We start from the raw sequence: 25,488 nt of genomic DNA, 5'->3' as shown, positions 1-25,488 counted from the left end.
CAGGTTTAGCTCTTTTTAACCCCTATCTCAAGTAGGCGTTTTCATCCCATCTTGTGGTAGCCAGTTTTGTACATTAGTTCTTTCCAAATGTTCAGAATCCCTATTTTCTTCTTCAGTTCCCCAATTTCTATCCTCAGATGACAGTAGAAAATTGGTTTGCAAAACAGAAGGGATCACTACAAAACAAGTGCCAATTATTTATTTATTTTTGCACACTTTGCTTCACTGCTTTCCTTCAGTCCTCCTAGTGGAAAGGATTAGCCAGGGGCCACACAGAATCAATAACCATGTAGGATTGCTCTTTTTTGCTACCAACTCTTTAAAAAACACAGTAGACGGGATAGACTTGTAATTGCAAATAACTCTGAGACGTCATCTTTACTTGGCCTTTTTATCAGAGCACTTTATAATAATGTGGTATTCCTGCTATCTTGGTTGGGATTTACAAAAATCACTGGGTGGAATTGAAATGCTGGTAACCTCCATTTAGTTACCATAATTGGGAATGGCAATTTGGTCACTAAAATCTTACTTCAGCTTTCCTTTATAGACCTGCAGAGATGTAAATGTGAGGATTGGTTCCAAAATTATTTTTTCACTGCCGTCATAATTGCAAATGATCACTGTAGAAGGCAGTCTCTAAACAAGAATTGCCTTTAATTAATAAATAGAGCAAAAATGTTTAGTGAGCTGCAACTCATTTCATCGGTAAAAAATCACCAAACCTTATACAATTTAATAAAACATGCTAGTTGGAAAAGATGGTCCCATAATCCTGATATTTTTGTTGCCATCTATCAGGTTGCAGGTACCATTCCACCCCACCCCACCCCACCTTTGATACCATCCAGTTGTGTAGGACAAGGGACAAATATTTTAACGTATTTTAAGCACTATTGCAAAACTGAAACTCCTTTCCTTTCCTTTCCAGTTATTTTCTTACCAGTTTCTACACAAAATATGACACGATACATTTCATCATCAACACCATCTCTTTGATGAGCGTCTTGATCCCCAAGTTGCCTCAGCTGCATGGTGTCCGTATCTTTGGAATCAACAAGTACTGAGTTTGTGGGGAGTCTTTTCTCTCCCTTCCCCCTTTTTCTGGTGAACTGTGATATACCAGAGTGAGAACCCCACTTTCTTTGCTCTGGCTGCATCTTCAGGTTAGGATTGCAGCAGAGTTTTTTTTTTCTCAATGGGTACCAGCTCTGGGCTTGCAAAGAGACAAGAGGAAGCTGAAACATATGATAATTAATCTTGTTAGTGTTTCTTCTCAATAATCTGAAAATAGCAGGCACACACTGCTATGTAAAAGGTACTCATCATTTGTTCTCTGGTAGGAAAGGATTCTGGTTCAGAAGGATAATAAAAGCATCATTCGAGGTGAGATTGATTTAAGATGATAGCAAATGCACTTTAACATCAAACTGTCCCATTGGGGGAGTTTGAATTGCTCATTGAAAGGGCTAGGTCAGAAATATTAAGCTACAGCCTATGAAAAGAATAGTCAGTTTTCTCTCGATTGTTTATAAATACCTTTAATGAAGTAGAGGCAGGATTAGGGTGTTAGAAGAGAAGAAGGAAGCAGAGGAAATACTTGCCACTGGTTTTGCAGTGGGCACTGCGGTTTGAAGCCCAGCTTCCCCACTGGTCTCCTGGCCAGAGAATTATTGGGTGAATGACCAGCCACTTGGAGTACAAATGACTTACTGTGAAGTTACATGAGAGTGGAGGTGAAGAAGACAAGGAATGTGGCTAAACAAACAAACAAAAAATCAGCCTCATTTCCAATATCTTTCTCTTTGTCAGAAATCCAACAGTAGTAGTTAGATTATTAAGATCTATTGTTGATTACTACTTATTTATGACAGTGCTGAAACTCAGAAGCTAGTGCCTCTCATTACTCATTGTGATGTCTAGCAAAGGTGATGGGTTTGTTTTCTTTGTACCTACCATCCATATGGTGGAACAGATTTTGCATAAATATATCATTATGTTAAAATAAAAATGATCTTGTGTCTAGCAGCAATGGCGCATCTAGCATGATATAGTCTTTACGTTTAAGGACTGCTTGCTGTTACTATAAGAAAGGAAAATGGGTTTTTATTTGGTTAACATTGTTGTTAACCTATCTTTTCTTCAAAAAGCTACAAAAGGAAAAGGTCCATTTAATAACACAAATTTCCTCAAACTTCCTACTTTCCAGATATATTTCATGTCCATTATGCTAGTTGGAGTGCTACATGAGTTGAATCTTCACCTATTTAGAGGGCATAATTTTGGGAAAAGACACTGCTACCTGGGTGTTTTCCTTCTGCAGGCATAAGGAAAAGAAAGAAAACACAACACTAGAAGCTTAATACATTAAGATATGAGACATCAACTTTATTTTTTAAAAAACCCTCAGGCTGCACTTGGGCATTGAAAATATTTTAGAGGATGAATTTTGATTATCAATATCTTGGATATATGAAGTTGCTTCTTATCGTTAAGCATTCATCCTGTTAAGAGAATTATAATTTAATGACCCCCCCACTCCCCTCCAGATGTGCATATAGTTAGTTAGGAGAGGAGACTGCAGTGAAAATTAACATGTCTGGAATGTTTTTTGACATTATTTATTCAAATTCCTAAAGATTGGAGCCTGACAACAGCTTCTATTGTTTTGCTGACTAGCATACACGTGGATGCTAGTGGAGCTAAATATAAAAATAAGCAGCAAATACTTTTTTCAACTGGGTAATTAAGCTCTTTTAACAATTCTCAGGAAATAGCAGCATATCTGAAGCATTTCTTCTGCTTCCAGAGAATCTAAGTAAAATAAGTATTTCTTGTTAACAAATATTAATGTTAAAATATTTTGTAATGAAACATATTCCAGAACATCAAAGGACACCTAAATGATAAAGTGGGAATTATATGTACCATAATGTATGAAGCTTCAAAAATTATTCTACATGGAGCTAAAAGAGAAAAAACCGTAAGTTAAGAATGTGAAAAGACAGTGAACACTTTGGGGTTTTCATTTTCCTATTTATAATGACAATATTTATATTAAAGTTGAAGCACTTAGTGCTTGCACCAATAAGCTAATCTAAAATTGAGCCATAACCCAATCTAACTGTATATCCTTAAGCTTCCTCTCCAGATATTAGACCAATTTTCAAATACTAAAAGGAAGATAATTTCTTCTTGTTTGATTAAATGTAAAAAAAAAGTATGCGTTACATGGAAAATTCCTAATTCTCAAACCTGATCACAATGATCTGGTCCTGGATAAAGCTGCTCAAAGCCAACCACAGGCTCTGGCAGTCACTTGTCTAGTTATTAGAGTAGGGATTGGCAACTTCCTCCAACCCTTGGGGCTATCATGCAAGATGACATGACAGCTCAAATGCGCTTCTCAAGTCACATGAACTATAGCAGGATTTCAAGATTTTGGAGGCTTTTGGGAGGAGAGGAGGGACTCTCTTAGAATTTCACAGGTACTTTATTGCTGATGGTTAATAAAATATAACAATATTACCACCGATACTGACAATTATAAAGTGCAAGCACCTAATGTTATTCATTATGGAATCAGCTTTAGAGTTAGACGGAATGTTTCAGTTGTGGCAGGTCCAGCTCAGGATTTATTATCTAAATGAGTCTTTTTTGAACCCTCATTTTGGCTAAATGAGCTGAAGACTATCCAAATGCATTGGTGAGGTTATTTCACATGGGAAGACTTACTGAAGCCCAGAGAGGAAGAACGGCTTTTCCTAGTGTAATTTTTCTCTGAGAGATGTGGTATTCACAATTCAGTACATCTAGCAAAATACAGGTAGTCCTTGATTTACAGCAGTTCATTTAGTGACTGTTTAAATGGCACGGAACAAAAATGACTTATGACTGTTTCTCACAACTACAACATTTGCAGCATCCCCATGATCATGTGGTCAAAAATCAGATGCTTGGCAACTAGTTCATACTTATGATAGTTGTAGCATCCCAGGGTTATGTGATTACTTTTTGCAACTTTCTGACGAGAAAAGTCAATGGGGAAGCCAGATTGACTTAACAACCAGATTACTACTTCAGTGATTCACTTAACAACTGTGTCAAGAAATGTTGTAAAATGTTAACTCACTTAACAAATTCTTACTTAACAACATAAATTTTGGGCTCAGTTGTGGTCGTAAGTTGAGAACTACCTGCAGCAAATAACTCTGGAAGCTGTTCACCCAAATCCTAGCATAGTTGAGATTCTTCACTGCTGTTCATTGCAGCAGGTCCTATTTTTATGCCTGTGTAAGATTTCCTTCACATCCTGGTGCCTCCAAATGGATTGAGCATCTCTAATTTCCATGATCCTCCTGCCAGCCTGTCCTTTGGATTGTAAGTCAGAAAACATCTGGAGGAACTCAGACTGCAGAAAGCTTGACAAATACATCTTCAAAGCAAAGGAGTTTTAAGTATCCGTAAAAAGAGAACATAAGAAGAATTTAGAAGCATTTGGAAAAAAAAGCAGAAAGATGAACTTGTATATATTTGCTCCACTTTTTCCCCTAAAAATTGTTTATTTAATGTTTTTCTGTGTGTTTGGGTTCTTTACTTTGCTTATGTGGGGGCTCTTCAAATGAACTCAGGTTTGCTTTCTTTTTTCTGTGCTAGTTTTCTTTCCCCTTCTCTGTCTGGAGGGAAAGTTACTGAGAATTCAAAACTGGAAAGTTGATTCTTTGCTCCTGCAAATCAGGGGTGGGTGTGTGTTAATGCATTTGAATATTGAATGTGCAGAGTAGTTAACTGTATGCAAATAAAAGCTAAGTTTCAATAGCATCTTTAAAAAGAGTTTAAGCTTCACACTTGCCTTAAGGAGAAATCAAATTAATTGGAGGAAAATGTGTTTTCACATACAGTTCTGAAAATAATGAATTGATGAATGCTACCTTTGCTTCAAAGATTGAATTACCTTAAGGGCTTTTATATTGTACATTTATCTGATACAGTGTCCTCTAGGTGATTGTTCCTTTTTATAATCTTTATTTCGAGAGCTCATCTAAAACACAATGGAAGAGTATCAGGTAGAAAAAGGCTGTTGTAGCCAATATCTCTCTTTCTGAAAAATGCTCCCAGCGTTCCTATTTGTCTTAAAATGTGGAATTGCCAGTTTGCTCTTGTGGCAAACTTTTTAAAAGCAAAGTGTTAGTTCAGTGATTATGTGGCTTCATGTTTTTTATGCTGACCAGATGAAATTCATGAAATGTTGCTAAAAGTTGCTAAGGGATGCACAAGATAATGTTTGCAAAATTGCTTCATAATGTGGTAGAAAATACAGGAGAGTATAGCATCCTCCATGTCACTTTGTGGAAGAGATGCTCATATCTAATTTTGTACAAAAATGACAATTGGTCAAGATGGCATCCAACCCACCCTTCTGTATATTCCCAGATAAAGTAGCTGCTTTGATCTCAGTGTGTCTTTCAGTTCATAAAATGTTCTTGGCACTTCTTACAACTGTATAGAACAGAAAGAATTTCTTCACCAGTGTTGGATGTTCACTGGAAAAAAGACAGCTTTTTCTATAACAGGTTTTTGGCCCTTCAGAAATAGAACTACAATTCTATAATTACTACAGTAGAACTTTAAGCAATCTTCCCCAGAGATTAAGGGTACTGATGGGACTAAGGAATCAACAACACCTATAAGGGTACTTCCCACAGTGGCTGAATTCCCAAAATATACAAATGACTCTTTATCCATGTTAGCAGTCCTATACCACACTGTTAAAATTAAAAGGGTTATGCTAATACCTCAGAGTTTTTCTATTATTAGGCATGCGATATATTGTGAATGCTATTTTACCACTGGAATAATGTAGATTCCTCTTGCTATTTAGTAATAGGTTTCCCCAGTGCAGAAAAGGACAACTAGCCCCGTCTGACTTGCCACCGGACAAGTTGAAGCAGCTAATTTGCTGTGGGACAATTGAACAAGGGATACTTGAGGGACAAGAAGAATTGCAGATCACCTCAGCCTTAAAGACTTCTAGCTTGAGAAGGTTCAAAGCTAAATCAAGAAAAGGGCTGCTGCAATTCACTTGTCTCTCTCTTGAGTTATCCTGTGTTGAATTGTCCAGTAGTGAATTGGCCCTGTGATGAGTTGGCAATGAGGGTTAGTTGTCATGTAATGAGTTGGCCGGAAGGAGGCAGCCGCAGTGATCATCCTAGACCCTCCTCAGTGTGAGTACGTAATAGTGTCCTTGGTCATTAAAGAAAGTAGATAGGCATAACTCTGAATCAGCAAATTGGATGCAAAACAAAATTGTTTTGGCTCTCTCAGAGGGATTAAGGATCAATTTCTCATCAATTTTACTCACATGTCTGTATGAAGAATTACTCTGTATAATTTGTACTTAACACCCTCAGACAAATAGAGTTATAGAATAATTGAACCAGACCCTAAGGAATACATTAAATATACAGCAGAAGATCCTAAATATTGGGACATAAGATTGCCTTAACTATTATTTGTATATAGGGAAATTCCCCAGGCCTCTTCTGATTTCAGTCCTTTGACCTTTTATGTGTTGGATGACCCAGAGGAATCTTAGATACATAAGAGAAAGCTGGACAAAAAGAATGGAAGGTTCTAAGAATATTGTGGCATATACTTTGACCCATGATAAGGAGAATTGGCAAAGGCTCTGGATGAGACTACAGAGTTCCCATCCCTGATTAAATAAATTTCAACCAGTGCATTCAGGCTCATTGGCTGCTGACTGAGCGCCGAAGATTTCCCAGTGTCCATTAACTTAGGAATGAAAAGAGGCAAGCATTAGGATGCACTTCTTCCATTGCCATACTATGTGCATACTACTACTGTTTCCCTGCTTTAGATTGCCCACCTAAAGCTATTGTTTGTTGGATGGGCCAAAAATGTTTTGCCACCTAAGACAAATGACAAGACTGCCTCCATCCAGATTCCATGTAGCAACAGGATTGGCATTTGAATCCTATGTGGCAATGAGAATGAGGAGATCATCCTGATGTCCTGGCAAATTACGGTACTTCATGGTGGGCTTCAGGACAATTCAGGACACAAATAGCTATGTTTTCCAAATGCATAAGGAAAATAGAAGGGATGGAGCTTAGAAGAATTTCCACTGATATCAAACAAAGCTTGACCTATTGATTTGGGCAGTCTTGCTATGCATTACTGCATATAGAAAAGTTCGAAGAACCATGTAGCACTTCTAGAGATCTAGAAATAGAAGTGGGGGGGGGAGACCCAGCTGGATGCATTCTCCAGCTTACTTAATACACTTGCAATAGTACAGAAGTATGTTCTCTAGGAGCTAACAGTTTGATAACTACTCGATGTGATGGAATATAGGCATCCTTTTAGATTTAGACTATGTACTTCACAAGAGTATAATATAAAACAATAGAAAAAAAATCTATTTTTAAGGTATGATTATAAGCATTTTAGGAAGGCAAAGGTAGCTGAGGCTATCACAAAGTGAAATTTATGAGATGTGTATGGATTGTTCTTTAATTATAGTGAAATAATGTATTGCATTGATTTGCCATTATCTGTGAAATACAATTTTTAGAATGAGCGTGTGAATGGTATTTTAAATTAGTTTTATCAGTTTCACATTGAACATCTTTGCAATGAACATAGAATTATAGCTATATTGTTTCCCTTCCTTCCTTTCATCTATCCTGTCCTATCCTATTCCAGCTTATCCTACCCTACCCTACCCTACCCTACCCTATCCTATCCTTTCTAGATTTGACCTTAATTTGTTGTGTAGTGAAGAAATCCTTCATATGGAAAACTTTCTAAGACAAAGTATGAATATTATTTTTATGAGTCCTTTCTACAGTGTTCTAAGACCAACTAATAAAACAAAAATCAGTATTCATGTAATATCCTGTCTGTGTTACTGTAATTTATGATTCTACATGAATGTAGCAATAATATTGTTTCAGCCAATGTGTCTTTGCAAATTTCCAAGAATATGAGAAATTTCAGAAACTCAAATCCAAACAGAAGAAGAATAATCTGAAAATGGAAACTTAAAACGTTGGCCAAATTCACATTAATGAATTTAGCACCTCCTAGCTAACCTTGGCTGGCTTTAAAAAATTAAGTGAGGTCAGGCTTGGTTAGTAGATATTTATATGGGAGACATTCATTAAATATCAGGATTGTAAAACAGATTGGATTTTTTTTTAAAGTCCTAACTTAGAAACTTTATTGTCACTTTGAATGTACACTAATTGGCATACGTTAAAATGAAATTTCATTGCATACAGCTCTCAAAGGGTCACCACCTCCAATATACACCACATAAACATGACAAAATAAACAAATGCAAAATTATGCATATACTCACATATATTATATGACAAAGAGAAACAATACAGTCTAGTTCAGATATACTGTATACCTAGAAGAGAGAAAAACTTAGTTCTATAAAGCAGTGATACTACACTTGATCTCAGCCAAAAGACTAAGAAAACCTTTCAACAGCAAAATATTGTAACTATGGGCCTGACAGGGCCAAAGAATAACTCTGACCAGAGCAGGATTTAAGCAAGAATTTAAACATGCTTCAATTCTGTGGCAATTTCATCAGGTACCTTATCCAGAAGGGATGTATTATAAACAGCACGTGACAAACAGAACATCAGTCATCTCCTGTGTAATTTTCAACCACATGCCTTAGCCAGAGCATGGCTTTTTAAAGTCACTAATTGATAGGACAGCTCATTGGGACCCCATTAATAAGCTATTTTACTTCTTCCAGGGTACAAACAATAGTCTAAAATTATTCCTCTTAGAGTTTTCTGTCTAGATCAGATTGGACTTAGTTGCCAATGGGAATTATCTTAATTGAGTATTTTGTTAATATTTTTAATATTGCAACATGCTGCATTATTTTATTTTATGTCATATGATCTTTAGATTAATCGGTCAACACTAAACTAAACCATAAAATAGTGCAGAAAATTCCATAGATACTTCAATGTATTTATAAGGATGTATATATAAAGCCACTACTTATCTTCTAAGGAAATTACAGCTTTTTGTGGATTTTCAAGCAACCAAGAGAGAAATCACAAGAAGTTAGTATTTGTAAATCACAATAACAGCTGTATATCAACAATACTTATGATTTAATATTTTTCTAAAGTGCAGCTCAAATACAACTTAATTAAAATGGTATTATGAGATGTTTGTACCTTATTAGAATTGTATAAGCTGCAGAAGAGTAATGGGCCATGAGTCCAGTAGTACCTCAACACTGTGAACCAGCTCAGTCATGTCCAGAGTCAAAGATGAAAAATCATATGGGCTTGGAGGGCCAAAATCCCATAGCCACTCCATCTTGCCATGGTTCAGTCAAAGCCAGTTCTTCCCATCCAGACCCTTATAGTGTTCAGGTACATGGCTATCATTGCCACCATATCACTTGTCTGGTTTCGGGTAGAGCTATATAATTGCATACTTTTGCCAGGGATCTGAAATTCTAACCTGATCAGTTGCAGAGGGCTAGCCTTACAACTTCAGTCCCACAGTAAACGTGGACTAGGGATGTAGATCATCGTTTCTCAATCCAAGCCATTGTAAGATGCATACACATCTACTCCTAGAATTTCCCAGCCAGCATAAAAGACTGATATTTCCTCCACTCTACAGTTTGGATAACTAATTGCTATATACAGGTTAACAAGCTGTGTTGATAATTACCATATCTGCATGAAATAAATTAATATTTTTTTATGCTGAAATAGCAAAAAGTGTTTGAGAGCCTTCTCCTGAAGATGCAGAGAGAAACTATAAATCAGTTTTATGCAACCATCTATACCCTGTGTGTGTTAAACTATGGAATTAGGCTGGATTTCTACACTGTTGTAAGCCACAATTTGTTTCAAACAAACTTTATTGAAGAAACTTATGACCTAGTTCTCATAGAACACTAATCCATAAACCATGGTTTAATTGTTGCATTCAGTTAAAACCAGACTAAAACTTAGTTTGTTGAAGTTTGAAGCTAGGAATCTTGAGTATAGTGGTTTTCCCGTGCTCTCTTTATTCTGCCCTGTCCCGATGATATGACCTCCTCATTCTCAGCCCATGACTGAGTCAGACTTAAATCAGCTATTTCAGCTTTAAGGTAGTGTTTTCCACCTTAAGAGAAGCAGAATCTTCTGGCAATGTCAGTGTAAAGTGTAGTGTGCTTCATCAACTGTTAAGGCCGGGATAGCTCAGGCCGTTAAGAAGCCTGTTATTAGAACACAGAGCCTGCAATTACTGCAGGTTCAAGCCCGGCCCAAGGTTGACTCAGCCTTCCATCCTTTATAAGGTAGGTAAAATGAGGACCCAGATTGTTGGGGGGGCAATAAGTTGACTTTGTAAAAAATATACAAATAGAATGAGACTATTGCCTTATACACTGTAAGCCGCCCTGAGTCTTCGGAGAAGGGCGGGATATAAATGTAAAAAAAAAAAAAAAAGGCAGAAGTGATCCCTGAGGGATTGGGACAGGGCAGCGGAAGTCCTTTGACCACTGTTATGCCAATGTAGGATTTCTTTCCCCTAGGATCTTTCCCACCTACATTTTTATCCAGATACAGCCGATAGTCTGGTCTCATCAGGCTTTTTCCTGCACATGTGTAGATCCATCTTGGTCAGGCTACATTACGTATCTTTTCTTTTATGTACACTGAGAGCATATGCACCAAGACAAATTCCTTGTGTGTCCAATCACACTTGGCCAATAAATTCTATTCTATTCTATTATGGATTTCTCTTTTTGTTTCCTGTCAATTTATCTCGGAAGTGTGGGGAAAATGGAAGGCTCTAGTTTAACAAATCTGGCTAACTAACTAACAAACAACTTCATCACTATCTTGCAAAAAGCTAGAATGGAATCTATAGAGATCCCAGAAAGCTGGAAGTCCTGGTTTTTTCCTCAAGCACTGGGATCAGGCTTTTAGTGGAGCCCAGTATGAATGAGACTTGGATTGTGAAATGGATTGTGGGGATTTAAACTAGTCTCTGGAAGTTTCTTGCATGTGGCCCAAGCCTGGCTCACTGAGAGCAACCAAATGTCTTATAAAAGAATTTTATTTGGCATACAGTGAAACAATGTACACCAGATTCCTAGGAAAACAGTGGCAGATTGCTGGTCTTGGCTCTCTGAATCATTTTTTGTGTATGTTCTCAGCACATCTAGTCAGAATAATTTTCTCCTATTTTTAAAATTTTTTATTTAAAATGTGTTTCCCCAAAATATATCCTTTTTTATTATTACCTAAGTGTAACATCATCATATTATGAATTTCTAAGTGCACTGCAAAGCCACAACTGTCTAGATGATATTTATTATTTTGACATATATTTTATTTATTTATTTATTATTCACACTTTTATACCACCCTATCTCCCTAGGGACTCAGGGCAGTTTACAGCCATATAAAAAAACATATATATATACAGGGTAAAACATTAATTTAAAAAAAAAACTTATTACATAGGCCGAATATTTAAAATAAAGATATAAATAATAAAACCCCATTTAAAATCAGATTTAAAATTTAAACATTTAAAAATTTAAAATTCTAGTCCAGTCCTGCGCAGATAAATAGATGTGTCTTAAGCTCGCGGCGGAAGGTTCGAAGGTCAGGAAGTTGGCGAAGTCCTGGGGGAAGCTCGTTCCAGAGGGTGGGGGCCCCCACAGAAAAGGCCCTTCCCCTGGGTGTCGCCAGTCAGCACTGCCTGGCCGACGGCACCCTGAGGAGTCCCTCTCTGTGAGAGCGCACGGGTCGGTGAGAGGCATTCGGTGGCAGCAGACGGTCCCGTAAGTAGCCCAGCCCTATGCCATGGAGCACTTTGAAGATCATTACCAAAACCTTGAAGCGCACCCGGAAGGCCACAGGCAGCCAGTGCAGTCTGCGCAGGAGAGGTGTTATGTGGGAGCCACAAGGAGCTCCCTCTATCACCCGCGCAGCTTTAGCTTTATCATTCATAATTAAATCTACAAATTCACTCCCATGCCATTAATTAGACCTGAGCAAAAACAGAGCCACAGTTTATGTAACTTTGACCTGTTCATATCAAAAATAAGATAAAAGGGCAGACACAGGGTAAAGTACAGCATGACTGGCTGAAATGTTTTACCCAAACCCATCTGGGCAATGGTAAAATGCAGCCGGTTATGTCCAGCTCAGGCGAACCGGTAGCACCGGTGGCGGGAGGCCATGCCCTCCTGCCCGGATGTCATCACATCCTGTTTTTGATGCTCTGTGCATGCGCTAAATGTGCCGCGCGCAAGCACTCCCATTTGCAAACCGGTAGCAAAGGTAAGTGGATTTCACACCTGCATCTGGATGACTCTTTCATTAGATATGCCTTTGATTCAATTTGCCATGTATATTTTCTCACAAGGGAACTTTAAACAGTTCACATGTGTGGGGAGGCATATCATAGACTTGGTAATGAATGCAGCTCATGGGTGCATGGAGGAATATGTTTTATCACCACACTGGGCAACGTTTTCAAAGGTTGATTCCTTCTTGTAGGGCAGAGAGTCACTGGGAGCGGTCTAAGATTATCCAGCTGGCTTCATGCCTAAAGCAGGACTAGAACTCACAATCTCTAACCTGTGCCTTAACCATTACACTAATCTGGCTCAAGTTACTTTACACTGTGTTATCAGACTTGATGTTTAACCATCTCCAGAAGAGGCACAATATTTCTTAGAGCTCTGTTGTTTTATATCAAAAAATATTTTCTGAATTTTAAGTTTTACAATTATGTAAAATGCTTTACATTTTATGTCTTTTTGTCTCAAGTGATTGATTACTGACCACAATATTATATACACTTTCTCACATCCTAGTTTTTTGCAGCAATCATTTTCGTATGTGTTTTTACCCATCTGTTGTTTCTTCTACCCGTCAAGCCATGAAACATCCTCTTTAGATTACCCCTTAGCATTGCTCCACACATTTTGTATCCATTCTTTTTACTCTATAGTAAGCAGCTTTCAAACAATGGTTTCTTACTTTCTATTTATTCGGTTAGGAAATGAAACTGTATTCTAATAGTTTTTTCCTATGGAACTACATACTTTCTCTCTACAGTTGGTAAAATCGATTTACAGTTGTAGTAAAATGGACTGTTTCACATTCCAAAATTAACCAATTTTCCTTATGTTTCATAATAAACAAACTGATTATGATTTTACATTAATTCCTTTGCCATATGTAAGCAGACTTACAATAAACAATAATATGACAAGCAGCCTTACAAGCAACCTTAAGTTTAAATACTGTAAAGTGTCCAAACTACTTCTAAACAGATAATGCTTCACTCTTGAATTTCTGATTGATCTGTACACAATCACTTTTGTGTACTTTCATCTCATACTCATCAGCCATTCAGAATAATTTTCACCTGGATCACTTTTATTTAAAATGTTTTCCCTCAAAATACATCCTAAGTTTTTTAATTATTACCAAAGCATAACATTCTCATGGTATGAATTTCTAACTTCAGGCAAATTCATAACTATACCAATTTATACTTTTGACATTCATTTTAGCCCTGTCATTCATAATTAAACCTACAAATTCATTTCTTTGCCATTAACTTACAATTCTTTTACAGCAATTGCATTTTCTTATTTTTTGTTATTTAGTCTTCTGCACAGATATTAAATGGCCCATAGCATGAGTGCCTTCTAAGAATGGCACTTAAACTTAGTCAATAAAAGTTAAATAGAAATGCAAACACTGTCATATTGCACTGAAGCATATCATCTATAGCGACCTGCTTGGTTGAAATTTCTTTTATAATATCATCAATATTAATTATCACTTCATACTATGGACTTGCAAATAGTACTTAGAATTATATTAGCAAAGGAGGAGTATGACAATAATGCTGGCATTTATTTACCAAGGGTTATTGCCTATCAATGAAAATATTTTATTGTTTCCTTAAAGTTGACAACAATTCCTTTTAAATAAGTAATTTAGTAAAAAGAGCAACCAGAAGTCACATTTTGCATGCCATGAATTGGTTAGAAAAATAAACGATTATCCTTACCATTTTTTGTGAACTTCATTTTTTCAGTCACTCCAAAGTGGTGTTGAATGCTGCCAGAATTGTAACCCCAAACCTAAGAAACATGTGAATATGCTTGCAGAAGTAGAAAAAACATTGTGGATGGGAGTTGAAAACTAACCTAATGAAAACAGTTCATTTTCATAAATTTTCATTAGTGGAATCCTATTCCAAATAACTTTCTGTAGGAAATAAAATACATGACACCATTATATTTGCAGGCACTTGTATATTCAGCATTTTCATAGTCTTACATTCACATTTTTATATCTAATATGATATGGGTTTCTCTCCACCTTTCCTTCTGGGCATCCAAAGACAGAGACCTAATCTGAAAATACCCATAAATGAAGTGTGATAATTGTTTCAATAAGATCTTTTCACACATGGTATAAAATTCATTGTTTAATATTTTGAATGTACATTCTTTGAGTCTATACATTTATAGCTAAAGAACTACTTTCTGAAAACAAAAATATGGAACTATTTGCTTCCTGTTGCATAACATGAGTATATTTATGAAAATGCAATTGCAAAATATTTTTATGATGCTGCAATATTGTATTTTTTAATTGTGTTGTGTTAGCTGATTTTAACATTGTAGAAGCTTTTTTTTTCTTCCTCTGTATTAGCTGGGAATATTTGAAAATGTGCATAGCAAGCAAAAAAATATTTGCTACCAGCCAATTTCTAAAAGCTTGAGGCTTACAGTGAACTCTGAAATTCCTTTACATCTGCAATGCATGCCCATTGCCCCATTTTCCTTGCACATTTTATCCTCACCTTCTGCAGATTGAAGGGACATTCAACATGGAGATCCTGGAGCTGTCATTGCACCTTCACCCATTGCTCAATTTAAAGCAGTCAATAATTGAGCACTGAGCAGCCAGTCAGCACTCATTCTCTCTACTTTAGTCTTGTTAATTATGGTGAATTCGCCATAAATTTGTCTATTGCAGGTGGTCTTTCTTAGATTACCATGGCAATTGGGTCCAGAATTTCTTTCACTAACTGATGCAGTTATAAAGCGTGATGTGACATGACTGTATAGCTTAGCAATGGCAATCCTAGCACTCCCCATTGCCATTGTTAAGTAACAACCCACAACTTCCTGTCAGCTTTCAACAAGCAAAGTCAGTGGGGAAATTGCAAGTCTTAAGCAGCTCACAAACAGGCTGGTGGGCAGATGGGGGAAGTGTGTGCAAGGGGGCAGGGATAGCCATTGAGGTGGGTGGCTGCTGTGGGTAGAGGTTATAACTAGGCCCCTCAGGAGAAAAAGCTACTGGACCGTAAGTGACCTACCAGAATGACTTGCAATGTTCCCTGCCAGCTTCCTCATTGACTTTGCTTGTGAAAAGTCAGGGGAAAAGTTGCAAATGATGATCATGTGACAAGGGATACTGCAACCATCTTAAGTGCTAGCCAATTGCCAAGCACTTGGATCACAGTCATGTAATTTCAGGGTGCTGGAACTTCCAGAACTTCAAGGACCAGTCTTAAGTACCAGTTATTCAATGTTGTAATTACAAATGGTCACCGAATAAGTGGTTGTTAATCAAGGACTGCCTATATTGGTCCGGAGGTCTGCAGAAGCATTTCTCCTTTTAGACTGCTATAGTATGAGTTGCAAGGGAAGGTTGACTTTAAAACTGTTCCCACATGTAAAGGCGCCTCAAAACTCTTTCTTTAACCTTGGTGACATATCAGTACACTGAGGATATTGTCGAAATTCTGAATATTGTTATTGAACTTGCAAGCAATCTAATAAATTTAGGGTTTTTTCCTAGGTTGAGAATGAGATGTGAATTAGGGCACGCCAATAGAAAAACACCCATTAGCTCAGGCTGAAATGGGGATTTCCTTCAAAAAAGAAAGAGAGAGGTGCTGGTTTCCAAAGAACAATCATAAGAGCTTTTTATTACAAAATACTGGGTTTTGTATACTGGGCTTTTTATTACAAAATACTGGGTTTTGATCAATGCAGTGCAATGGGTGTTGTGTAATAAGCAAGAGTAAAGCAGCATGGGCTTAGTAAATGTGGTAAAGCATTTTTGCTGGCAGAAGAACCAAGTGGGAGCAATTTAACTTTGTACAGACATTATTGATAGATTCTCAGTAAGCAAGCTGTTCAAAATGCTGGTTTACTGTGATGTCCTGTCAAGTTTCTTTTTATACAAATCAAATATCCCAAACTATGTTTAAAAGTATTTTCACATAGACAATGTTTACAAAACACATTTACCTTATTTAATTAATTCAATTGGGTTAATTAATTGGTTAATCCTGGGTTCATATGATGCTCAGAATCACAACATAAATACACTAGCAAAAATAGTACTGCCCAGTTTGTAGTTTGGTATTTTAATATAGCAAAAATAGGATTGGGAGCATTACGCTGATCATCTATTGTATTTTCAAGACATCTATAACTGAGGTCTGTTTTGGATTTTAATTGAGGTTGCAGCATGACTCTTTCCATAAATTAGGGGTAAGCACTGAGTGGATGCCTAAATATTGCTGAGATGTTGATCCTAGTGGTCCAGCCATCATAACTAAAGAAGGAGACTTTGGCATTCAGCATCTTTTGGACTGCTGTTCGAATTTTGGAATTCATGTGAAATATAATTATCTTTTGTAAAAGGCAAAAGATTTATATGATCTGAAGAGAAATCAGAGTATGAGGTCTTAGTGATGGAAAAGTGAGTTTAAGCAAGATCTCCAGGCAAAGAGTTGACCAACACTTCCTTTTTTCTTTTCATAATAATTTTATTAAATTTTGCAAAACAAACATAAAATAACGTAACATAAACCAACAATCAGGAATACAGATAAATACAGATAAAGAGGAAAGAGAGAGATAGAAATAGAGGTACAGAAAGATATAAAGAAAGAGAGAAGAAACAAAAATAAATACAAAAAATGACTTTCAGCTTCAGCTTCCATGGATGTAAAACTCTTCAACTCTTAGTTTAATATTATAACATAATGTCCATTTCTTCCCCCCATCTCCTGCAAAAAGTCCACAAAGGACTTCAAATTCAATTTTTTTCTATGACTTCTTTTGTTTTACAAGGACCATTAATTTGACCATTAATGTTAAGTTCCATCATCTTTACTCATCATTTCTATATTATAGATATTTCAAGGTCTTTTCAGGGCTGAGCATATAAAAGTCATGCTCCTGTTACCTATAAAAGTAAAATATTTTTTCAGTCTTTTATCCATAAGCCTTAACAGAAAACGTTTCTAGTCTGGGTTGTATTTTCATTTTCAAGATTTCAAAGTCTTGAGGGGTGACCAACAATTTCAAAGTTTATACTTCATTCCCCATATTTTCAAGGAACCAGGTTCAACAAGAAGTTACTTTTTGCATGAATGTGCATTGTCTCCATGTCTTGTGTTCATCTGATTCCATTTCTGGAACTTGAGACCAAATAGTAACCAAAGATACTCCATGTAAACGCAGTTGTGTCCAAACAGCTCACTCATGCTTTGGCTAAGTTCCATTCCCAGCAACAATTTACAGGGATCAGATATCATATAACATTTGCTAGACATCCCAGGATCAAGGGCATAATGGAAGAAATGATGAAAATATGGCTGACATGACACCTGAAAGAGGAGAGGTGGATACTGTGAAGGCACAGTCCAACTTTCCACAACTCCTGTCAGCATCACCAATAAACCTTTCAAAATATTATGCCACATTTTCCTTTTCTCTAGGCTGCTCTGTGGAATTGGTTCCACACAGTTCAAGATTTCTCAAGTTCTCAATTGGGATATATCTCCCAACCTGTGAAGTTATTTTTCCAGGGTTATATAGTGCTGCCAAGGTTTACAATGCTTATTATTTATTTAGTGTATGGCATACAATCTCAGGGAAATTTAAACATGCTAGACCCACAATGCAGCCCTGATAGTCTAGATTGCTAATTCATTCTGTTTGGCGAACTAGCTTTATCCCAATTAACTAGCAGAACTTGTGTTGCTGGCTCTTCCAGGCTCCTTCACTTAATCTCACCTCACCTTGTGTCATGATGCCTCGCATCTGGCCAGGTCTAGTGCTGGCTTCCACTCCTAGCACACATGAATGCAATTAGTTACTGGGTGGCCATGGTGGGCATGGCCTAGTCAGCCTCCTGCACTATGGTGTGTGGGGGGGTGTTTTTGCCCTCCCCAGGTTTCGGAGGCTTTCCTTGAGCCTCTGGGAGGGCAAAAACAGCCTCCCCAGGCTCTGGAGACCCTCTGCCAAAAATGGGCCCTTTTCCAGCCTTCCTGAACTTCTGGTAGGCCCGTTTTTTTGCCCTACACCCACGCCCTGCACTTACCTGCATCCAAAACAGGTTGTGGAGTACTCCTGGGAGGGGAGGGGCAGGGTGGGCAGGGCCAACCAGGAGTGGGATTTAGGGGTTCTGCGAACTGCACAGAATCTTAACTAGAGGTTCTCCTGAACCCTGTGAACCCCTAGCAGCCAATCCCTGCCTATTTATCTACTCACAATATCAAACTGCCTGATGGACAGGAACTAGGGATCAAGAGACGGGAGCTCACGCTGTCTCATGGAACCAGGCTCAACCACCGGCGTGCAAATCATTTCAGCTTCATTAAACTACTGAGACATTGCATCCCTTTTTCCAGTGCTGAAACTTGCTAACTATGGTAGAATGTAAGTTTTAAAAATGACTATCAGTCAGAATTACACTTAACTATAACCATGAATGTGGCTAGCAAAGGGAAGATTTTTTTTCTCCCCTTATTCAGGGTCATTTTTCTCCTCTTGAGAATTGGTATGATTTACTATTAGGAAGACATCTTAATGAGGGATCACATTGTCCATCCCAACAATTAGGGCTTCATTTGTGGAACTTTAGAAAGATAGATTAAATTAGATTTAAGTTAGTGACACTATTATGAAAATATTTATTAGTTTAACCTATTTAATTTTAGAGGGTTGTATAAAGAAATCACCAAAAATATGGTGTTGAGTTTGGCTGGGTTCAACTTCATAATGGAGGAATTGGACTCAGCTGTTATAAATGTGTTCTCACTCATTTTCCAAATGCAGAATTTTCTTGAAACTTCTTAGGAAAAGCAATTTCTTGAACATTTCAATAAAAATGTTATACTCTTAAAAGAGAGAGAGAGAGAAAGAAAGAGAGGAAGGGAGGGAGAGAGAAATTTATCACCATCTCAAAGCATGCCTAGAAGCATCCCTGCCATTATTTGGATAAGACAATGGGAAGTAAAAGGACTATGAAATCCCTGCACAGTTGTTGTTTATTCTGTGTAAATCCAACACTAAAGTATTTGTATGCAAGAATCCTCCTCTGATCCCTTTCCAGCAATGAAGTCAAGAAAGATATGTAGTCATTGCACATGAGTATAGATTTTAATTATATATTCTTTTTTTTTAAGTGCAAATTTTTTGGTTCAAGTCCTATTCTACAAATCTTTGACTTAAAGCTGTGATACAGCTATTATTGTCTCTGACATACAACTTTTTCTTTAATTTTGTGATTGCTTTGGTGAAATATTTCCCATAGATGAGAGATGGGACACACTAAGAATCTCTAAAACTTCCCCAGAAACAAGGGGAAAAGAAACTTCTTACCCTAACCACCACAATCTTTCTGCTATCAGGAAATAAGTTTGGCTCCATCTATACAAAGAATGTTTGCTCTCGTTGTAAATAATATGCTTATAAAGTGATTTTTCTCATGAACCAAAATGGAACAGTTTGCTTCTAAGTGTCAAACACATTCCATTATCTTTACTGGAATAGCTTTGGGTGCATAAATGAGTCCCAAAATGTGACTTCCTGGTCTGTATTAAAAGCAGAAAAAGTCTTAATATGCCATTTATGTCCTGACAAGGAAAAAAATCTTTATTATAGTATAGCGAATTTTTTTTCACAATGTAAATTTGGATTGAACATAGCTATCACAGTACAAGTATGTCTGTTGCTGGAGTTGTGCTAAAAATAACACAATTGTCTAAGTAACCAACTGTTTCATGTCCTGGAGATTGTCTGTTAAAAATTATGGTGTAGTTATAATATAAAGAAAAATCCAGCCTCCATATCAGTAACTGATATCCCAGGTGAACTATTAAACTGTAAATCTTTGCCTGGCAAGCCAATCTGAGGTACAAAAAAAAAATAAAAAATACACCATTTCGTTTCATTGCTAACTGCTATATCTGCTATTCCCTGAAGTTTGCAACAGTTGTATTTAATCACAACACAAACATGCCCAGCAAACTTTTTTCTGCTGTCTATCCATGAAATTATATTTTCTAATCTCAACCTTGTTGTTGGGTTTTGTTTTGTTTTTTTCTTGGCTGTACACTGCCCAGAATTTCCCAACTGGGGCAACTTGCAAAGGCTATAAATAAATTCATGAAACGAAAGAGAAAGAGATTTCTTTTACTTGCCAAGTAATCTTGAAAATGCGGTGTTTTTCCATAATATCAACATTTAGACATGAGTTCCTATCATTTTATCAGGGGGAAAATTCGTCAAAAACTTGGAACTTCCTGAAAGTTTGGTGCTTGAGAAAATACACAAAAATTAGAGCCACCCAGATTGACACCACCGAATAAATTTAAGGCTTCAGATAAAAAAGGGTCCCGCGATCAGAGCAAAACGGTGATAAGTAAGAAAAATTCATCTTCTGTGCAAAGTTGTTCTTCTCATTCTGTTATTTTAAATCCGTGTTTTTCAATCTTAACCGATGTGTAGACTTCCAACCCACACAACTTTCGAGCATTTGAACATTGCTCTCTAAATGTGTTCCTTATCGTCTCAGGGCGGGAGGGGGCGGTTGGAAATTGCTTTCTGCCCCATGTTTTACTGTTCTTCCTGCTACAACACTGAAACAAAAAACAGAAAATAGTGCTTATCTACTGCAGCTGACTCAGCATGACAGGGTAAAGGTTATACTATACTTAAGGAAAGCCCCGTCGATCATTGCAATATTTTCTACTCTCCACATTTGGAATTTCTCAATTTAAGAAACAATATTACCGATGGAAGGAACAACCCTTTTCCCGCCCCTCCTGAGCAATTCACTCCTATCACCAGCTGCCCCGGTCTCTTTGATCAGACGGTGCACAAGCAGCTACTCAAAAATAAGCTTGTTAATTTCAGCGGACTTTACTTCCACGGAAGCGTAAGACAGAACACCGCAATATTTTCTAAGAACAGAAAAAAATATCTATTAAGATGTAATTATCGGCTTCTTTAAAAGAAGAAAATGAAAGCAAAATAAAGCCATTCTAACGCAAGCAGAATTTAGAGGACATTCCCTAATTCCCATATATTTAGCTTCTCATCCCTACAAGTTGAAGATTGCGTTTCACTAGATATCTTTTACAGCTGTACGGAACGCCGTTTAAGCATAGGCAAAGGTAAGAAAAAATACGCCTTTTTTTTTTCTTAAAGGTTGCTGGGCGGCGGACAGTTGAATATTATTCTTTCAGTTAAGCAAACTTCCCAGGGACTGGAATGAAGGGGGGTTCTTTTACTGCAGAAATTGTAAATACAGTGTTACGTATTGCTCCTAGTTTTTAGACTAACTTAACCCGAAAATGATGACGCTAAATAAAACGTAGAACTAAAGATAGTAACCGATGTTTGTAAGGGGGACATCTTCGTTTATCCATTGTTTCCCAAATCTGGGTAAATTGCTCCAAATCAGGCAAAATTATTTTCCTTTGGGTAAGGACACACAAACCCATTACCCAATCACAAAAGGGACATTTTGGGAAGCGATTTTTGGCAATGAAGGAAAAAGTTTGGGAAACACTGGTGTGAACAATATTAGATGCTTCATCTTTTTTTTAAAAAAAAAACTTGCTTCTTTTTTAAAGTATCAGCTATGACTAGAGATGCAAAACATTTAGCCTTCATGTTGCAAATGTGGTGGATAATAGTGTTTTGACACAGAAATCCACTTTCCCCAGCCAGGGAGCCTAAAATTAAATACATTTTGCTGTTGTTTTGATCCAATCCCTAAAGCCACTGGAGGTTCTGATATTTCCAGTTCAGGTCAAAGCAATCATTTATGAAATCTGAAGCAATAATCCACTTATTTCCTTCATCTGCACTTTAACATATTTTTTTATAATTGGAACACAGCTTAAACTTCATATAAACTTTAAGATGAGTCAGATGAACTGGCTGAATGTTGGCTGTGAAGTTCTGAATTGAAGTCCACCCAGTTGAGAAACACTGATTTATAGCGTGATTCAATGAGGAAAATCAAAGAGAATGACGCAGACTTGCCTGACTACAAGATATATATATATATATATATATATATATATATATATATATATATATATATATATATATATATATAGAGAGAGAGAGAGAGAGAGAGAGAGAGAGAGAGAGAGAGAGGGGTCTTTGGTTATTCGGGTTTTCTCCCACGTAAAATTGGAAATGTCTTGGCGACGTTTTGACGAAGTCTCATTCGTCATCTTCAGGCTTCAGCTTCGTGCTTCTGCACGCACTCTCACACCACCACCCAGCACAGATCAACTCCGTAGCCAAGACGCTCATCTCTAGAACAAAACGCTTAGCTGATGAACAACACCTAAAAACCGAACTACACACTCTCACAAATGTACTAACATCCAATGGATTCCAGAGAAATAAGATTACCAAACTAATCCAAAAAGAACCCCTCACTAAAATCCAAGACAGAGAACAAGAAAACGGCACAGCCCTCTCCCATATATAAAAGGCACCACAGACAGAATCAGCAAGATCCTCCACAAACATGCGGCCATGCGGGTGATAGAGGGAGCACCGCGTTGCTCCCATATAACACCTATCCTGCGCGGCCTGCACTGGCTACCGGTAGTCTTTCGGGTGCAATTCAAGGTTTTGGTGACCACCTTTAAAGCGCTCCATGGCTTAGGACCGGGATACCTTCGAGACCGCCTTCTGCCGCCGATTGCCTCCCAACGACCTGTGCGCTCCCACAGAGTGGGCCTCCTCAGGGTGCCGTCGACCAAACAATGTAGGTTGGCGGCCCCCAGGGGGAGGGCCTTCTCTGTGGCGGCACCAGCCCTGTGGAACGAGCTCCCTCCAGGATTACGACAACTACCCGACCTCCGGACCTTCAGACGGGAACTGAAGACGCTATTGTTTCAGCGTGCAGGACTAGCCTAAGATAAAAGGTTTTAACATATTTTAATGGGGTTTTTATAGGTTTTTTATTTTTTAGTGTTCAGGCCATGATATTATCTAGTTTTAATTGGGTTTTAATATTTATTTATTGTACTGTTTTAATATGCCTGTGAACCGCCCTGAGTCCTACGGGAGATGGTGCGGTATATAAGTTCGATTAATAAATAAATAAATAAATAAACATAACATCAAGACAGCATTCTGCACAAACCAAAAAATATCCACCATCCTAAGAAACCCCAAAGACAAAATTGAGTTAGAAAATCAAGGAGTATATGAAATCCCATGCACCGCCTGCCCCACCACATACATCGGACAAACCAACAGAAGAATAAGTGCACGCATTGAAGAACACAAGAACTCAGTCAAAAAAGAGGAACCAACTTCTTCCCTGGTCCAACACCTTAAAGCCACAGGACACGATATTGACTTTAAAAAGACCAGAACTATCGCCAAAACTGAACACTTTAACAACAGAATAATCAGAGAAGCCATCGAGATAGAAAAACGCCCACACAGCATGAACAAACGAGATGATACCTCCCGCCTACCAGCCATTTGGAAACCCGCCCTTATTGACAAACGAGTCCCTAACACGAGGAATGACACCAGACCCACACTCACGAGGTCCACACAGGATGTCACCACCACACATCCACCCAGAAAGCAGACCCAAACCCACACTGATCAGGAAGCACGACCAAGGACCAGAAGCCAGACCGCAGCTGCAACATTAGCCATTTCAAACCCCTCCAATACATACATACAGCAGACAGACACCCACTATGAAAATGTAGCACGACCATAAACACGAAGCCAAACAACAGCAATGCAACTCACCAGCTCAAATCCCCCTGCAACTCAGATTAATCTGAGCACAACCAAGCCCCCACCCAAACAAGATACCCCCCCAGCCAATCAGAGCACAAAACCCCCCCATCCAATCAGATCACAGCCAAGCTCCCACCCAATCAGTTCAAACCCCCACTAGCAGTTAAAAAGGAAGAAACAGCTGCAATCACACATTGCTCCCAGAAGCACGAAGCTGAAGCCTGAAGATGACGAATGAGACTTTGTCGAAACGTCGCCAAGACACTTCCAATTTTACGCAGGAGAAAACCCGAATAACCAAAGACCTACATACAAACACCCGCGAAAACCTCAGAATATATATATATATATATATATATATATATATTTATTTTCACAGGGAATTCCAGAAAATAAAGTATTCATTTTTAAAGGCATTTTATTCAACTGCTATTGTGAACATTCCTGTGTTAGTTTAGAGATATTTAGAGGAAGGACCTAGGAGTGTGCCCACTCTACCAGATCTTACAGGATGAAAAGGTAGTTTCTGAGATAGCCAGGTCTTGTGTCATATTAGGTTTTTAAAGGTGATCACCAGCATCTTGAATTGCACTTGAGGGAAAAAAATGAAGCCAATGCAGTTTGCACAATAGAGGTGTTACATGGATCAACATAGCCCCTCAACATTACTGTGTACCCTGCCTAATTCTGGATCAGTGGAACTTTCTGAGTAGTCTTCAAGGGTAGCCCCATGTAAAGCAATCCAGATGGGAGGTGGCCAAGGCATGTGTGATTTTAAGCAGGAACTCAGTGAGGCTGGCTATTATAGTCAGAGTTCTTTTGCTATGACAGTCATAAAGCATGTCACCACATGTCAAGACACGGTTTTATTTTTTCACTGCGGTTGTAAAGCAAATGCCATGGACCAGGGGTGAAATGCTACCAGATCGGACCGGATCGGGAGAATAGGAGTGGAGATTGGGGCTGGTTCGGAGAACCGGTAGCAATCTGTGGTTGGCCATGCCCCCGAACCAGTCTGTGGCCCGCAGCCATGTGTGAAGGCAGGCAAGTGGAAGGCAGGAAACTGAGTAAAGCATGGCAGGGCTGCAGGGAGAGGTTCTAGAAGGTAAGCCAATGCTGGCAGTGGGGGGGGGGGGAGACCCACTGTGCTTGGCCTCAGGGGAACCTGGCAAGGCTCGCTCGCCTTTTGGGCGTGGCACGCTCAGCTTTTGCGCTTGGCTTCCATGGGGCCTTTGGCTATCTGCCGCCTGCTTACCTTCCCCCCCCCGCATCCAGCCCATGATGGGGAATGCGCCACTTCTGGGCCGGGCCACCCACCTTTGGGTGCCTGAAGG

General features: G+C 38.2%; 3 protein-coding genes across 6 annotated transcripts in view; 2 read left to right on the top strand and 1 right to left on the bottom strand.

The window, feature by feature from the left end:
• The window catches only part of ORMDL3 (ORMDL sphingolipid biosynthesis regulator 3), a 34,687-nt gene extending 26,787 nt beyond the window's left edge, over window positions 1-7,900 (top strand). The window contains exon 4 of the mRNA XM_058180779.1: window positions 932-7,900. Coding sequence (XP_058036762.1) covers window positions 932-1,067 — 136 coding nt within the window. The 3' untranslated portion in view covers window positions 1,068-7,900. The remainder of the gene's footprint in view (window positions 1-931) is intronic.
• The window catches only part of LRRC3C (leucine rich repeat containing 3C), a 130,399-nt gene extending 115,436 nt beyond the window's left edge, over window positions 1-14,963 (bottom strand). The window contains exons 1-2 of one of the 3 annotated variants that reach the window (XM_058180775.1): window positions 14,911-14,963; window positions 14,110-14,309 (exon numbers count right to left, since the gene is read on the bottom strand). The gene's annotated coding sequence lies outside the window, so the exon portion shown is untranslated. Of the gene's footprint in view, window positions 1-8,386; window positions 8,442-14,109; window positions 14,521-14,910 lie in introns of those variants that run through there. The other 2 variants (XM_058180777.1, XM_058180778.1) reach the window with 2 other exon arrangements.
• Window positions 14,964-21,175: 6,212 nt separating this feature from the next.
• The window catches only part of GSDMA (gasdermin A), a 33,680-nt gene continuing 29,367 nt past the window's right edge, over window positions 21,176-25,488 (top strand). Inside the window, exon 1 of one of the 2 annotated variants that reach the window (XM_058183118.1) lies at window positions 21,176-21,534. Coding sequence is in view for 1 of the 2 variants with exons in the window: in XM_058183117.1 (XP_058039100.1) it covers window positions 25,229-25,259 (31 nt within the window). In the remaining variant the exon portion in view is untranslated. Of the gene's footprint in view, window positions 21,535-25,097; window positions 25,260-25,488 lie in introns of those variants that run through there. The other variant, XM_058183117.1, reaches the window with a different exon arrangement.

Source organism: Ahaetulla prasina, chromosome 4 (assembly GCF_028640845.1).
Source record: "Ahaetulla prasina isolate Xishuangbanna chromosome 4, ASM2864084v1, whole genome shotgun sequence".
Classification (NCBI taxonomy): Eukaryota; Metazoa; Chordata; class Lepidosauria; order Squamata; family Colubridae; genus Ahaetulla; species Ahaetulla prasina.
Note: the sequence above shows the minus strand (reverse complement) of the source record. Positions and strands in the feature narration are given on the sequence as shown.